The sequence below is a fragment of the Ambystoma mexicanum genome, chromosome 2q (genome assembly GCF_040938575.1).
Source record: "Ambystoma mexicanum isolate Mex_15411 chromosome 2q, UKY_AmexF1_1, whole genome shotgun sequence".
Taxonomy (NCBI): Eukaryota; Metazoa; Chordata; class Amphibia; order Caudata; family Ambystomatidae; genus Ambystoma; species Ambystoma mexicanum.
The window spans coordinates 200509439-200524583 of NC_090924.1; the positions used below are offsets into that span (position 1 = coordinate 200509439).

The 15145-nt window shown below is 46.6% G+C and overlaps 1 protein-coding gene across 1 annotated transcript in view; it reads left to right on the forward strand.

The window, feature by feature from the left end:
* Positions 1-4950: 4950 nt before the first annotated feature.
* Positions 4951-15145, forward strand: part of PDXDC1 (pyridoxal dependent decarboxylase domain containing 1) — a 1210974-nt gene continuing 1200779 nt past the window's right edge. The window contains exon 1 of the mRNA XM_069647127.1: positions 4951-5100. Coding sequence (XP_069503228.1) covers positions 5080-5100 — 21 coding nt within the window. The 5' untranslated portion in view covers positions 4951-5079. The remainder of the gene's footprint in view (positions 5101-15145) is intronic.

Below are 15145 nucleotides of genomic sequence, written 5' to 3' on the forward strand. Positions count from 1 at the left end.
TCGTATACAACCGTCATTTCTGCTTCATGTGACGTCACCAGTCTTTTCTTTCATTCATTTTCACACTTCTTCCGGAATTTCCTTCAGAAGACCGTCATTTCTTTGCGAATAAATATAGAGTTTTCTCAATGGATACCTTGCTTCAAGGACTCTTCGCTGTATAGGTACCATTGGCTTTGCAAATGTCGCAATTTCCAGTTGCCAACATATAGGCAGAATGGGGCGGGACTTCCGGTGTAGGTACTTTTTCATCCTCTACAGATCGACATGTTTGGGCCCCTGTCCAACAGCAAGTATGTCCTTGTAATCATGGATGAAATGGCAAGGTTCCCAGAGATACACTTAATACGCTCCACGGCAGCACATGCTGTTATTCCAGCGCCAGACAAAACGTTTGCACACTACGGCATCCCAACCTTCAGAAAGTCTGATAATGGCCCACCATTTAGTGGACACGAGTTCAGAATGTTTGCTGAACAGCTAGTTTTCCAGCATCAAAAAATTACTCTGCTATGGCCACAGGCAAACGGCACAGTAGAACAATTTATGGCAAATCTAAAGCGCACCCTACAAGTATGTTCCATTACAAGAGGCTTGTTCATGCAAGCAATCTGCACCCTACTCAGAGACTATCGAAACACCCCTCATAGCTCCACGGGGGTATGCCCCCCAGAATGTTTGGCAGAATCATAAGAACCAACATCCCACAATTGCTCACTAGAGAGGGGTCTGCTGACGCAGAACTAAAAGCGGGAGAAAGGGACAGAGAAAGGGTCAAAGAAAGCAAAGGAGCCAGAGGTGCACGTAGGACATCAAGTACTGGTGCACCAGACACAAGGATCAAAAGAGACGCCTGCCTTCAATCTGCAGCCCATGACAGTCACCCACGTCAAAGGATCCATGGTAACAGCAGCAAGTCCCAATGGCACCATCACCCGAAATTCCTTGTTCTTTAAACGGGTGGGAACAAAGACAACACAGCAGAGTGAGGACATACATGCCAAACTTCCCGATTTAGGCGGGAGACTCCCGACTTTTCAGTGAGAAATATAGCTTTTTCTCACGTTCTCCCGCCTAAGATAATACATTCCTATGGGAAAAACTATGTCTCCTGATTTTCTCTCTCAAAACTCCCTCTTAGGTGCTTCTGAATGTTGGCATGTATGAGTGAGGAGCTCCGGGGACTGCTCAGATAGTTGATCAGATTTCATGGATGGAGATGTGGACACAGACAATAGCGAAAGTGAGAGGGACGAACACACCCCAGTGACCCGTAGCCGTCCAAAAGAACCATCCGAAGACCCACAAGATGGATTGACGAAATGGGGTAAACGAGGACGTTCCTTGTTAAGTAAGGGGGCGATGTAGTGTCACATGTTAAATAATTCATAGAGAAGATTCTGTCCTCTGTTTATGGCAAGCGCTGACGCTCGTATGTAGGCAGGGTTATTGCCTAAAGAGTTCAGTTACAGCAAGAGATTAAAGAAGAACAGACCTACGCCGCTTGTCTCTTGTATTTTATCACGCAGCGCTTGTTTCACACATCCATGCTAAATCACATACTTGCCAACCCTACCGATTTCGGCAGTAGGATACCGCTTTTTAAGCAGTCCTACCGCCTACCGATTTAGTGGCAACAAATACCGATTTTTTTTTTTTAAAAGACAAAAAATATATATATATTTTTTTATTATTCTTTTTTTTTTGGCCTGGATGCCTGAGCCGGCACAGCATGATCAGCATCCTGATATATGAAATATCTGATGTGTCAAGGGCATGAAAGGCATCAGGGCCTTTCAACCTTTTAGTTGAAAGTGGCCATGAGCCTGAGGGAGGCCCCCAGCAACTGCCGCATTTTGCCACTCAGCAGTTGTATAACACAGGAATATATTTTTCTCTACATTACTTTTGTTCTGGGGCTTGCCTTACAAGCTGCATTTGCGGGAGTCCTTGCAGCCGGCCGTCACTTCCCTTGGGGTATACAGAAGTGTTATCACCTTGATGTCTTTTCACACCGGATCCTCCAAAGCAGGCACTTGTTCAAAAAGAAGTATTTATAGCTTTTCAGTGGGTATTTTGTGTTCAAGCTTCCTGCTGTCTGGTCATCTCATGATTTTCCTGCGGGTATTTTTGAAGAGGAAAATATGTGTTAATGAGGAAGAAGCCGGTCACACTGCTCACTTATTTGGTACATTTCTTTCTAATGATGGGTCAGATGATTTTTGGATAGGCCACACCAGGCAGTCTTTTCCTGTGATCTCTTCAAGGCCATATGTGCTTTCAGGTCATTTTCTGTGGTGACTGAAGGCCAAAGTTCATGTTACATCATTTTATGGGATATCATCATTATGCTAGTTCTATTTTTGAAACTTTAAGATTCCTACAGATTTTTGGTCACAGAATGTTGGCATGTATGAAATCACTGCCAGTGGTTAAGATTCACTCTAAACCAGGGGTCTTCAAACTGTGGGGCGCGCCCCCCAGGGGGGGCGCCAGAGCCCAGCATGAAATGTAAAAAAAATAATATATATATATATATATATATTTTTTTTTTTTTTAGATTGCAGGAAACGGGAAGGGGCAGCTCACATAGTCAGCATAAAACGGTCTTAGGCACCAATGAAAAAATGGCCAGCAGTTGCAAATGGATATTCAGTGTTTAGTCACAGACTGTTTGAATAGTACCCAAGGGGTTGTTTTTTGTTCAAATGTAAACAAATGGTGATGTTTAAAGAATACTTATTCAGCAACAGTGGTCAAAACTACTAGCTGCATAGTGAAGTAACTCCTCAAACTGGCCCACATTGGCCAAAAAAGTGGCCCATTTTTATTGGCCTACACTAGCATTTTGCATTTTTGGTGTAGGCCAGTCCAAGCCTGCTGGCTCATCCATAATGGGTGAGGGGGTGTCTAACCACTGGCCACCTCACCCATTATGGAGGAGCCAGCCCAGTGAAACACTGAGCACTCCCTCAGCTGCTTTTTCCAGCTGAGGGAGTGCTCCTGGGCTGGCTGAACTGTCAAAGGGAAACTCTGTTTGCCTTTGACAGTTCATTTCCCCAGCCGCACATGATCACTGAGCCATGCAACGCTGGGGGTATTTTGCTACGCCAGCCTTGCATAGCTCATTGGAAATGCTGGCTGGGGCACTACATGTATGTATGTGCAAGGGGGTGCTCCTGCGCCTCCTCGCACATACGGTCAGAGCAACCTGGAGCGGGGCATTTTAGCAACCACGCAAGGTATGTTTATGGCGATTTATTTTTTATTTTAATGTGTATGGATGTGTGTATGCTTGTGTTATGGGACTGTGGTGGGAGCAGGAAGGGCATCAGCACTGGGATAGTGGTGGGAGTAGGGTGGGGAGAGCCCAGGGTCTGTACTGGGAGTATGGTGCGGTGACGGCATGCAAAAGTTCATAGCAATTTCTACATACTGTCCATCTGGCACTTTTGGGGGGGCCCGGCCTGCCCAAACTTTGCTCAGGGGGGGCCCAGGCCACAAAAGTTTGAAGACCACTGCTCTAAACCTTCCAGCCATCACCTCTTTGTTTTTGCTTTGTCACCCCGAGTGGGACGGGTATACCCAGACGTGGGTCCCGTGCCTGCTGGGCCTAGAGACCCAAGCTACTCCTCACTGATGAGGCCCAAAAAGGCTGAAACATGTTTGGGGATGCTTGTGGTCTCATGCAGAAAGGATGTGACCTAGCAGTTCGGGCTGGACTGCCCCTTTTGGGGTGGGACCAAGCCTGATTTGCATATGGTCTTTCCCCTTCTGTAATGGCTTGGCAGGCAAAGAACGATGGTCTGGAGGGTTGCCCAGAGCAATGCCAGTGGTTAAGATTCACTCTAAACCTTCCAGCCATCACCTCTTTGTTTTTGCCTTGTCACCCCGAGTGGATCGCGTATACCCAGACGTGGGTCCCGTGCCTGCTGGGCCTAGAGACCCAAGCTACTCCTCACTGATGAGGCCCAACAAGGCTGAAACATGTTTGGGGATGCTTGTGGTCTCATGCAGAAGGGATGTGACCTAGCAGTTCGAGGTGGACTGCCCCTTTTGGGGTGGGACCAAGCCTGATTTGCATATGGTCTTTCCCCTTCTGTAATGGCTTGGCAGGCGAAGAATGATGGTCTGGAGGGTTGCCCAGAGCAATGCAAGTGGTTAAGATTCACTCTAAACGTACCAGCCTTCACCCCCGAGTGGGACGGGTATACCCAGACGTGGGTCCTGTGCCTGCTGGGCTACTCCTCACTGATGAGGCCCAACAAGGCTGAAACATGTTTGGGGATGCTTGTGGTCTCATGCAGAAGGGATGTGACCTAGCAGTTCGGGCTGGACTGCCCCTTTTGGGGTGGGGCAAAGCCTGATTTGCATATGGTCTTTCCATTTCTGTAATGGCTTGGCAGGCGAAGAACCATGGTCTGGAGGGTTTCCCAGAGCAATGCCAGTGGTTAAGATTCACTCTAACCTTCCAGCCATCAACTCTTTGTTTTTGCCATGTATGAAATCATAACATAATTATGTGCAGTGTGAAATGTCATATTTGACTATAACACTCTGGAATTTTTAAAAAATACCGGGTTCCTTCAGATGGACTACAAATACTGCTTATTATTTCTGGTAGTACACAAACGGATTACTTTACTACTTTAATGTGTATCAATAAACCAGAAATGTTCAAGCTAAATACACTTTTAACAGAGGCTACACATATACGTATACTTTGTATAAATATGTTCGTTAAAAAATCTAGCATCTTCCTTTCGGATTAATTTCACGGTTTTCGAGGACGGCACTTGGGTGGCTAATGCTGTTCCAACATGGAGGCTCACTTTGCTTTCATGTCAAAGTTCCGTTTCCAATGTCTAATTCTGTCCGACAGCTCCTCCTCGAGTAAGGAAGCCTCGTTGGACCAAGATGCCTGTACTCCCTGCTTCCGCGGTTGAGCGAGCTCAGCTGCTTGGTAACGTCAGCGCTGCCAGCGTGGAAACGGGAGGCGGAAGTGCGAGTGGTTAATCCGGCAGTGTCAGCGGCGTCAGGAGTGCAAGGGGACCCGTGAAACGTTCTGCCCGTCTCAGTATGGAGCCCCCGGTGGAAAAGGTGAGCGTGTGCAGGGTCGCCGGGGTGGGGCGAAAGAGAGAGAAGGGGAGGGCTCAGCATGGTCTCTCTGGAGAGAGTTGTCTGACAGCTCACATCTCCCTGAGCCCCAAGCGTCCTTCCTGGTACACAGACAAGATCGTCGACCTTAGGAGTGTCCACATGTACCTTCCTGAAACGAATTCAGCTCTCTCTCACTATTGCATTACGTAATATTGATAGCAACCACGAAGGGCCAGGGTCTTCTTGAAAACATGTATCCGAGCTGGTCTGGTGGGGACCTTTGGTTAGAGTACCTTTACTTTGGGTACTAATTGCATCTGTATTACAGTGTTAAGAAGTGCGTGGGCTTTATAATGAACTCTTTAAAACCTGAGATGATTATTGTCCGGGTAAAGAGGGATCTGGGAAGGGATACAAGTATAACTTGATGGAGAAAGAAAATACGGAATGCAATATCGCTCGCTGGGGGTCCTGTTCTTACTGGTCACCCAGAAAACAGGATCTAATTGTGGGAGTGGGAAGCAAGTTCCTTAGTGCAGGAAGAACCCGGGGGGACTCTCGGTGTGTTTTCCAAGCCGGGTGAGGTGGCCGTGCCACTAACTCCTGAAGGTACAGAATCTCTCCCTGGCGGAGGACTAAGAGGGAAACCGAACATCACAGAATGACAATTCCCCAGGTAGCTTTTAACATGGGCTCCAAGTGTACAGAATATCTGTAGGTGGAGAGGGTGCATACAGGATCCTCTTCTCTGGCGGTAGGGTTCAGGTGTTGCCAAGATGCAGGATCTCTGCGCTGGGTGAGGCAGGACATCCTTTATCTCCGTGGGGAGGGGCGTGGGCGAAGGCGTGCACAGTCTTACGGATACTTTAACTATTCAAGTTAAAGGTGCCGACAGCAAGCGATATAGATCTCTGCCTGTGAGTAGAAGTTGAGGGCATTGGCTCCCACGATTATCTCTCTCGATTTGGGAGCACCAGGAGCTCCAACTGGCACGCAGTCCCTCACCAGTGGGCAGGGGATCTTGAGTTCTCATGATAACTCCCCGTGAAAGACAGTAACTCCAGGATGTTTGATGTCTCCACGGGAAATGCATAGTGCGAGATTAGGTGATTCCAGGGCATTCAGTTTCTCCTTTCAGAGAAAGTGCAGCAGGATCTCTCCTTGGGAAAGGAGGTAAGGCAGATATTAGATTGCTGCACAGGTAAGGAAGGCAGGGCCTCCCATGATGCAATCGTGGGTGTTCTTTTGTATATATAGCACATCATTAGGACCTTGAAAAGTATAATTGAAAGTTAAGCAACATTTGCCAGACAGTCTTCTAAAAGGAAAGCCAAACTGCAAACAGGGCCTCTTCTCCTCTGTCTGATAGCGAGTGGCACGTCTGGGTATTGTACTGTAATCGGGTCTGTTGCACTATTTATTGCTCTGAGGAATCTAATGTGGCTTGACAGTTTAATTCACACACTCCCCTAAACACATAGGCAGCCACGAGGGACTCCTTGCCTCATCAAGTGGTCTGAAATGTTTTACAAAGATGCATTGCAAAATAGAACTACGTGTTGAATTTCAACTGCCATTTTTCAATAAGCTGCTTGGGAATGTTATAGTATGCATGAATTTCCTGCCTATGTACCACCAGCTTCACTACCACTTTGAATTTCGGCAGACTTTGCCAGTGTTACTGTTCTGGAGGAGAGAAATTCGCTGGCGGGCCCATTGGTCAGCACTCACCCTCTAGAACTTGTAAGACAAGATAGCTGCACCATGTGAGGACAGGGGGTGCAGGATTCACTTACTCCGACACGACTCAATAACGAGGACTCAATAGGTTGGCAAAGGGAAGTCTGTTTAATGACAAGTACATCAAACAGGGAAACAAACGGGAATCGGCTGTAGTGCGATCACCTGTCTCGCTCAGACTTCATCGAACTTCAGTCGGACAGTACTTCTTATAGGCAAAAATCGTCATTACTGACATCTAATTTCTATAAAAAATCATCATGCAATATAATTGGTTAGGAAAGGTAACTTAAGTATAGGTGTTATATCTGTATATGATAATAGGGCATGCGGTTTGGATAACTCTTATCGGGTGGGCGTCTACGCCCATCCCTCTACATCACGCGTGATAGACGTCACTACAACTACGACGTCCTATTGGTTACAATATCTATAGGACTCCAGATAACTTGGTCCATTGTGATTGGGCAGATTACACCCCTAGACATAAATTTCCACTTTTAATTTGCAGCATGCAGAATGGACACCCCTGTGCCTGGTGTCCCAAGTTTCACCCTGCCTCCCTTCCATCAATCGGTGTTTTAGGGCGACGTGTCAATTAGTTGGCTAAGGATGGCCTTGAAACTGTAGTCTCTTATCAGGAAAAGTTATGGCATCCTCGGGTCCTGGATGACATCAGGCGATGGTACTTCTTCGCACCTGGCTGGTCACGTGTTAGTTCACCATGAATCTGCTTCAGTTTCCAGCTTTTAGTGCATTTAATTCTGTGTCGGCTTAGCCACCTGCATGGGCCCCCCTTATCTTGACCTTCATCAGGCAGGCTGGTATGCTCTGAAGTTGGAGTCTTGTGAGCTGACGCTCTCCCCCCCCCTTCTCCGGTTGACCTCGATTTCCTAGGCATGAGCCACTCTTTGTTGAGTTTCGAGTCTGCTCCTTTTCTTGCCTTTGGCTGGGTTTCGAAACTAGGCCTGTCAGGCCTCTGGCCGCCTGGGTACATTTCTGCTTTTACAAAATGGAGTCGCACTTGTATAATGTGCCTTTATTGAGGTAGATATATGGTTGGCGCTTGCCGCTCTATCTTCTACTAAGCATTGCAAGCAATATCGATTTCTTACCATCTTGCGTTTCAAGCCTATTTACACACGTTTAACAGGACGGTTGCTTCCATCTTGTCTCGTAGCACTGTTTCCTCACGTTGTAACATTGTCTCCTCGCTGTGCCTATTCCATTCAATTTCGTAGATACTCGCACTGGCGTGTTATCTTCGATAGCTGATTTTATTAATTCACGGATCTGTTTAGGCCCTTGTGTCATTTCCACTGGCCTTCCATTAAGGCTTTTGGGGTCTCTTCGTGGACCGTGTGCAGGTACTCCTCATTTCCTATCAGCGGCTGGTTATGGGTGCTTCAACCGGTATGGATCTTCTGATGTATACTGGGCAGAGTCCCACTTCAGCTCTTTGTAGGTTCATTTGCTCTTCATACGTCACATACCTTGGCGAGTACGCTCCTGGTACCTCGAAATGAGGGGAAGGGGTGCAGGCCATGTCTGGGACCTCCTCTACACTCTACCCCCCCCTCTGGTCGGTTCATCAACCACTTCTGCAATCTCCTTTGCATTAATTTATTTTGCTTCTTCAGTGTAATGTCATCGTCCTCCGCGTTGGTACATGATGGTGTGAGCCTTTGTAGTCCATATTTTTATCACTCCGTTCAAACTCCCTGCTGTCTTCACATGTTTTTCTTTGTTCCATGTCATTAGCTGACATTGTCCTTTTGGGCTGCAGTAGATCCATTTTCCTTCATACCTTCTTCGTTTCTTAGGGTATGTGAACTTTGTTCCCTCTGGCGCAAATTTGCTGGCTTTCACAAAGTCTCTTATTTCTTCATCAGTCAGGTCTCTGGGCTTCCATCCTGGTTCGACATCACTCATTATTTTCATCCCTATGGCTTTCTTTGCAGTTTTCTGGCACTGTGTAATGATTATCTTGATAACACAGAATCCTAGCAATACCACTGCTAGTAGAGCTCCCAGAACCTTGAATATATCTGCCATCCATTGTGGGACCCACGAGAATAGGTCTCCAAACCAGTTGTCATCGTCTACTTCGTTATTTTCATCGATCATCTGGTTTTTCAGGCTTGTCAGCATGCTTATGGCCTCTGTTAGGGTTCCGTTTTCTTCATCGTGTGATGGTACAAATGTGCAACATGATTCTCCGATTTTTGCACAAACACCTCCATCCATTGCAGTGATCATGTCAAGCACATATCTGTTTTGGAGGGTCATCAGTCTGATTGCTCTCAGCTCTTCTTTGATCGCGTTGAATCCTTTTATAGTGGTATTGATGGTCTGCAACAACTCCCATCTGGTTATCTGCAACCATTTAGTATTCACTCCAACTTGGATGTGGGGCAGGAGTAGTGTTGTGAATACTGTTGAGGTGAGGCTGAACAGCCTGTGTTCGTACGGGATTGCATGGAATGCCTCTTCTGATTTGGGAGAAAAGTAATTTTCCCACTTCATCCTGGATACCAGTTCCACAGATCTTTTTCTTCTTAGATGAGCATCTGCTTTCAGGAAACTGTCCAACTTTAGGTCATTCTTAGGGATCACTAGTGCGGGAACGTGGACGTTCACTAGTGTGCATATGCCTCCCCAGTTTTTCGGCAGCCTTATGTATGCCTTGGATCCACGCGCCCAGTAATGGTCCATAATAACTGCGGTTCCTTGTGTCATTCCCGGAGCTTCAAAGATTCGTCCGCAGTTTTGGTTCTCTCCCATCTTCCTTGTGCCACTGTTTCTGAAGCATAGTTTCGGGCTCTCCAGTGGCACTATCTGTAGGGGTCCCCCTCTATCTTCGACCCATGTTAGCAACTTTACTAGCTTTGGCCACAGAGGTTTGCATAACCTCTGCAAATTCTCTATTGCTTCCTTGCAGGCTCCAAGGACCATCCACGCTCGGCAGATTATCCACGCTCCGTCTTCCCATCCATCTGGGGGACCACTAACTCCACATCTGCATTTGGCCTCTGTTCTTCCAGATTTGAGCCTCCTCTGCAGTTTTTCCTTGAATGTTCAGTCTTGGGTGTATTACCCATCTTATCCCTGATCCTTTGACGCCAGGGTTCTCGTACCTGATCACATATCATCTGGTGTGCGCGCGGTTTCTTGTTTTAATGTCCTGGACGTAGCCATCTTCATCCGGGTAATCCTTTTTGTTGGCCCATATCAACGAGGCGGCTCTTCCCATAAATTGTCCTCTGGTGTTGCACATTGCTACATGTGACATACAGTGTGCTGTAGGGACATCGATTTCTACAGCCACAAAGATCTTGGATTTTCCCATGCTGTATGGTAGGAGTGCACAGACGAAGCATTCTCCTTCTGACTGACTTCGTTCTTCTTCCTTCATATGCTGGTACCATATGTTGTTTCCGAGATGGGCTGTGCTGTCCAGGTAATAATTAAGTTCATTGTTATCTTCATGAGGGCTTCTCTTGATTCTCAGCGTTCTTCTGTAGTTTGCTATGACTACGTCTCTGAATGCATCTGTGCTACATTTCCACTTCGGGTATCTCGATGGAGCAGGCTGCCTCAACTGCATCGCTGTGGTAGGAGGAGGATTTGTGCTTCCTTTCCTTCCCTTTTGTAGTCTGCCATAAACTTCCCGTAACCACCATTGGTTCACCAACCTCCCAACTTGTGGCTGTGTTGTAGGCCTGCGGTTTGTTACTTGCGTTGGTGCAGGTGTGCTTGCTGTTATAGTTTCTATAGTTCTGTTTTTCAGCTCCTCATGTAGTTTCTTTGCTTGGACTATGAATGGGAGCAACTACTCTATTAGCATGTGTGTCTTCTCTGTGTGTTCTTTCGTTGCCACTTCTGTTCTTTTGAGGGATTTTGCTATTTCCTCCGTCTTTGGTAATTCACTTGGCTTTTCTTGGTTATCTCCACTGTTCTCTGGAATTGAACGGTCGGCGGGCAGTCTCGCCTTCGTTGGAGGCCTTGTAGCCATTGACACTTGCCATTGTCTGTGTGCGTGGGTGCGTGCAGTGGTCAGTGCAACGTTTTCATTCATTCCGTGCTGACCCTGTCTCCAGCTTTTTTCCCCATTCATTACAAGATTATACATATCGCTGCTAATCTACATTAAATTTTAAATCATTTGCTTCATCATTAGCTTTTCTTGTAACTGGAATCACTATGTAGGGTCTGGGTGCTTTTGTGGGATTCGTATGTTCATTATCTGGTAGGTGAACTGAAATTGGGGCGCTTCGTGCACCAATGGAGAGAGCAGTTCTGATAGTCAATGACAGAAAGACAATGATGATCACCAAGCATATACGCATGATAGATTTGTAAGACATCTGGCAGCATTTTCTCCCAGGAAAGCGGGGGCGCCCTTCTGTTGGGTGTAAAACCAAGTTACTGTTCTGGGAACCCATTTCTAATGAGTTCATAGTCGGTTATTTATTCCTTCTTTTGCTGTGGTCTCGTATTCCGAGAGTTTGTTACTATTAGAGGGACGAGTGCTTCTCCAAATGTCCCCCCTCACGTGAGTGACGACGGTAGTCTCTGGGTCCCCAGTACAGTTCCTGTGCTAGACTAAGGAAAAGGGTTAGGCTAGCAGTTCTGATACATCACATTTATTTATGCGTATCTAAAGTAGGTGAGGTCCCATTGGATGTCTCGAATTTGCCTTGGTCCTGAGGACATGCTGGTGACAGTTCAATGCGAAAGAAGCAACTGAAAGAACTGCTACAAATTACACAAAAATTGAATGCTGAAAAAATAAAAATACAAATAAAAGTGAACGTGTGGCAAAAATAGGAAAAAAATGAGCTAATCGTACAAAAATAAAGTTGTAAAAATAGGAACACAAATAAAAATGAACATATGGAAAAAATAGAAAACGAGTCAAAAACGCAAAAATAAGATGTTGTACAAACAGGAACAAAAATAAAAGCAGAAGTCAATATATGAAAAAATAGAAAAAATGAGAAGGATGCAGAAAATGAAAAATAAGATGGCGAAGTTCTTGTGTCTGCTCCTTTCGTTCGGTCTCTCTGCGACAAGTTGAAGAACAGTGTCTCTCTTTTCTATCTGCTCCACGGTGAAACAATGACGACAAAGTTCTATTTTGGATTTCCTCCTTCTAAGGTTCTCCTCAGCAGTGGATGTCCATAATTGCTTCTTAGTTGCGCTATGATAGCCCCTAGGAGCCTGTTTAATTGCGCCTTTTTTGCTGGATCTCTGAGGAATGTGGGTATGTCAACATTGCTGGGTCTACCCACTAGTTCTGGAAAGTTTTCAATGAGGTGGAAGAAAACACGTTATGAATATTGGCTGTCTTCTGGTGTTAATGACATTTGCTCTGATTTTCTAGCCACTAGATCACAGGCATTTCTTGCAGCGTGAACAGTCTTTGTCTCCTCGATCTGTCCCTCGGCGAAAGGTCTCACTGGAATCTCCTTAGGAATTCTCGCTGGAAGTTGGACAGTTCCACTTGGAGCATTATGCTATGGAGAAGTGTGCCCATGTGTGGGGCATTGGTCGGATCTCTAAGGAAGGTGATGACGTCAACATCTGCAGGCCTTCCTACCATTTCAGGATAGTCTGTGACTAGTCTGAGCATGACATTGTGGGCTAGCTGGGTATCTGCGGGAGTCTGGGACATCTGCCTTGTTTGCTGGGTCCTGATCACAATCCTTTCTTTTGACGTGAACAGTTTTTACACTTTGCTGCTGTGTGGATTGCAACCACATAATTTAAATTGTATCACACTTGGTTAAGAAATTCGTTGTTTCTTGGATCTCTGATGAAGGTTAGGGTATCTGTGGTTCTCCCGACTAGTCCTGGGCATTCCTCTATGATGCAGAAAAATAGGGTATATGTAAGTTCATCAATGATCACTTGTGGTGGAAGCATCTGTACCCTTATCACCGTACTCTGGTAGTACAATGAAGGCTTCCGTGAAGACAGTCAGTAGTTGCCAGATTATTTTCTTGTTGGCCGGATCTTATAAAGTCTGTGACACTGGCTCCTCTCCCTATGAGTGATGGGTATGATAGCACCACGAGTTGGAAATAAGTTAGCACATCCCATTTGAGACTTCTGCCGGAAGGTACCATATTTCTGTGAACAGTCTCAACACTGATTGCTTCAGGTTACTGTGTTACACTCTCAGTCAATGTCTTATTTGCAGTCTATCAGAGTCTTGATTCTTTGTACTAATTGAGTATGTCATGCTTTTGAACGCTCATTTTATCAATGTTGTTGTGGCTTAGGATGTGCTTCTCTTTACCCTGCAACTGGGATGTACAGAGTGTTGGTTAAGTCTTTATTTCCCCTTGCTTGGGGAACCTGTCCCGTTCTATGCCACACTTTGCATCCTGGTTCTTTGTCTTGGTTTTCTGCTCATGCGTCCTTCTTCTTCACCATGGATCTTGTTTGCACGTGCTGTTGTTCTTCCCCGTTGTCCGTGGTCTCTTTGCAGTCGGATGCAGCAGGAGGGCTCTCCCCTATGTAGGGCTTAATGTCATTTATGAAGATCCATGCTCTTCTGCCCTGGAGCTTGACGGCGGAGGGGGTGCAGTTCTCTATAATGAACGGGCCAAATAAATCTTGGCTCGTCCCACCTTTTCCTGGTAAAGTTCTTCACCAAAACGCTGTCACCAGGGAAGACGAGGGGCGCATGTACACCTTGCTCGGTGTCTGCTTCAGCACTTTCTGCTGTGTTTTATGCTGCGCCACTCCCTCTTCGCCGTCGCTGCAGCTGGTCTGAAATGACAGAGGCACTGGATGTCATACAGTTTAGGTACTTTTGCATCTCTGTTCCCAGAACCTCCCTAGTCGGCTGGGCATCACAACTAGCTCTATCTCTGCGGGTAAGAGGGGTCCTCATCCTTCTGCCTGTAACTATCTTGTGCGGCGTGAGGTGATAGTCGGAGCCTGGTTGGTTCCAAAGTGCATACAATGCCAATGGTAGACAGTGCAGCCATCCCTTATTTAATGTGAGCTTCAACTTGGCTATCCTCTCCTTAAGCAAGCCGTTGATCCGTTCACATATCTCATTCCCCTCTGGATGATACGCCGACGAGAACTTGTGCTTTATACCAAGCAATGAACTAATCTGTTCGAACACTGAATTTACAAAGTGGGCCCCATTATCTGATCTCATTACCTCGCACACCCCCCATCTAGGGAACACTTCCCTCACCAGGAACTTAGCAGCAAAGGCAGCGTCGGGGTGTGTACAGGGACCCGCTTCGCTTCTATCCATCTAGAGAATGGACACACCACCACAATTAAATACCTGTACCCATTGCACCCTTGAATCATGTTGACGTAGTCGATATGGAAGTCCTGGAATGGTCAGTTTGGTCTGGGAATGATTCCTCTCACTACTTTTAATGTGTGCCCAGCGGTGAATTGCTGGCAGATAATGCAGTTCACCATGAAAAATGCAACATGCTCTGCCAAATTCGGTGTGAACCAGTCTTCTGCGAGCATTGCAGCAAGATTTTCTTTTGTCAAGTGGATGGGGTAGTGCAGTTGTTCTAGTGCTACCTTTAGGAGGGCAACAGGCATTACTGGTTGACCAATGCTGTCTTGCCTCCATAACCCGTCAGAGGGGTTTAAGGAACAACCTCGACGCTTCCATAAATTCTTCTCCCCCTGGAGCTCCATTAGCTGAGTCTGCCCCATATTACTATAGGCTTCCGGTGTGGAACGCGCTACCATCATTCGCTCATGGGTACGTGCCACCTCCACGTCCATGATTTTTTCATTCTTGGATGCCATGCGCTTGGCTTCCATGTCTGCTTCATGATTTCCACGAGACACGAAATCTGTCCCCTTGGTATGAGCGGCGCATTTCACGACCGCTATGCCCACTGGGAACTGTAGTGCTTTCATCAGCCTGTCCAGTAAGGCTGCGTGTTGCACTGGCGTGCCGTCTGCTCGGAGGTAGCCCCTCCTTTTCCAGCGCTCTAGACCTGCATGCACCGTGGACGTCATATAGGTGGAGTCACTGTACACCGTTACTTCCTCGTCTGAATGATTCTCAATGGCGAGTATCAATGCCAATAGTTCTGCAGCCTGTGCCGAATAGTGAGATGGCATTCGTGCACTAACAAGTACTCGAAACTCCCCGTTCGCTAGGTGCTTTACCACAGCCACGCCTGTATACCTTTGTCTGTCTTCTTGGTCAATTCTCGAAGTCCCGTCAATAAAGGCGATCTCTCCACCTGCCAGGGCATTTTCTTTTACCCTGGGGATTTCATCATAGAATTCCTCATAGTTC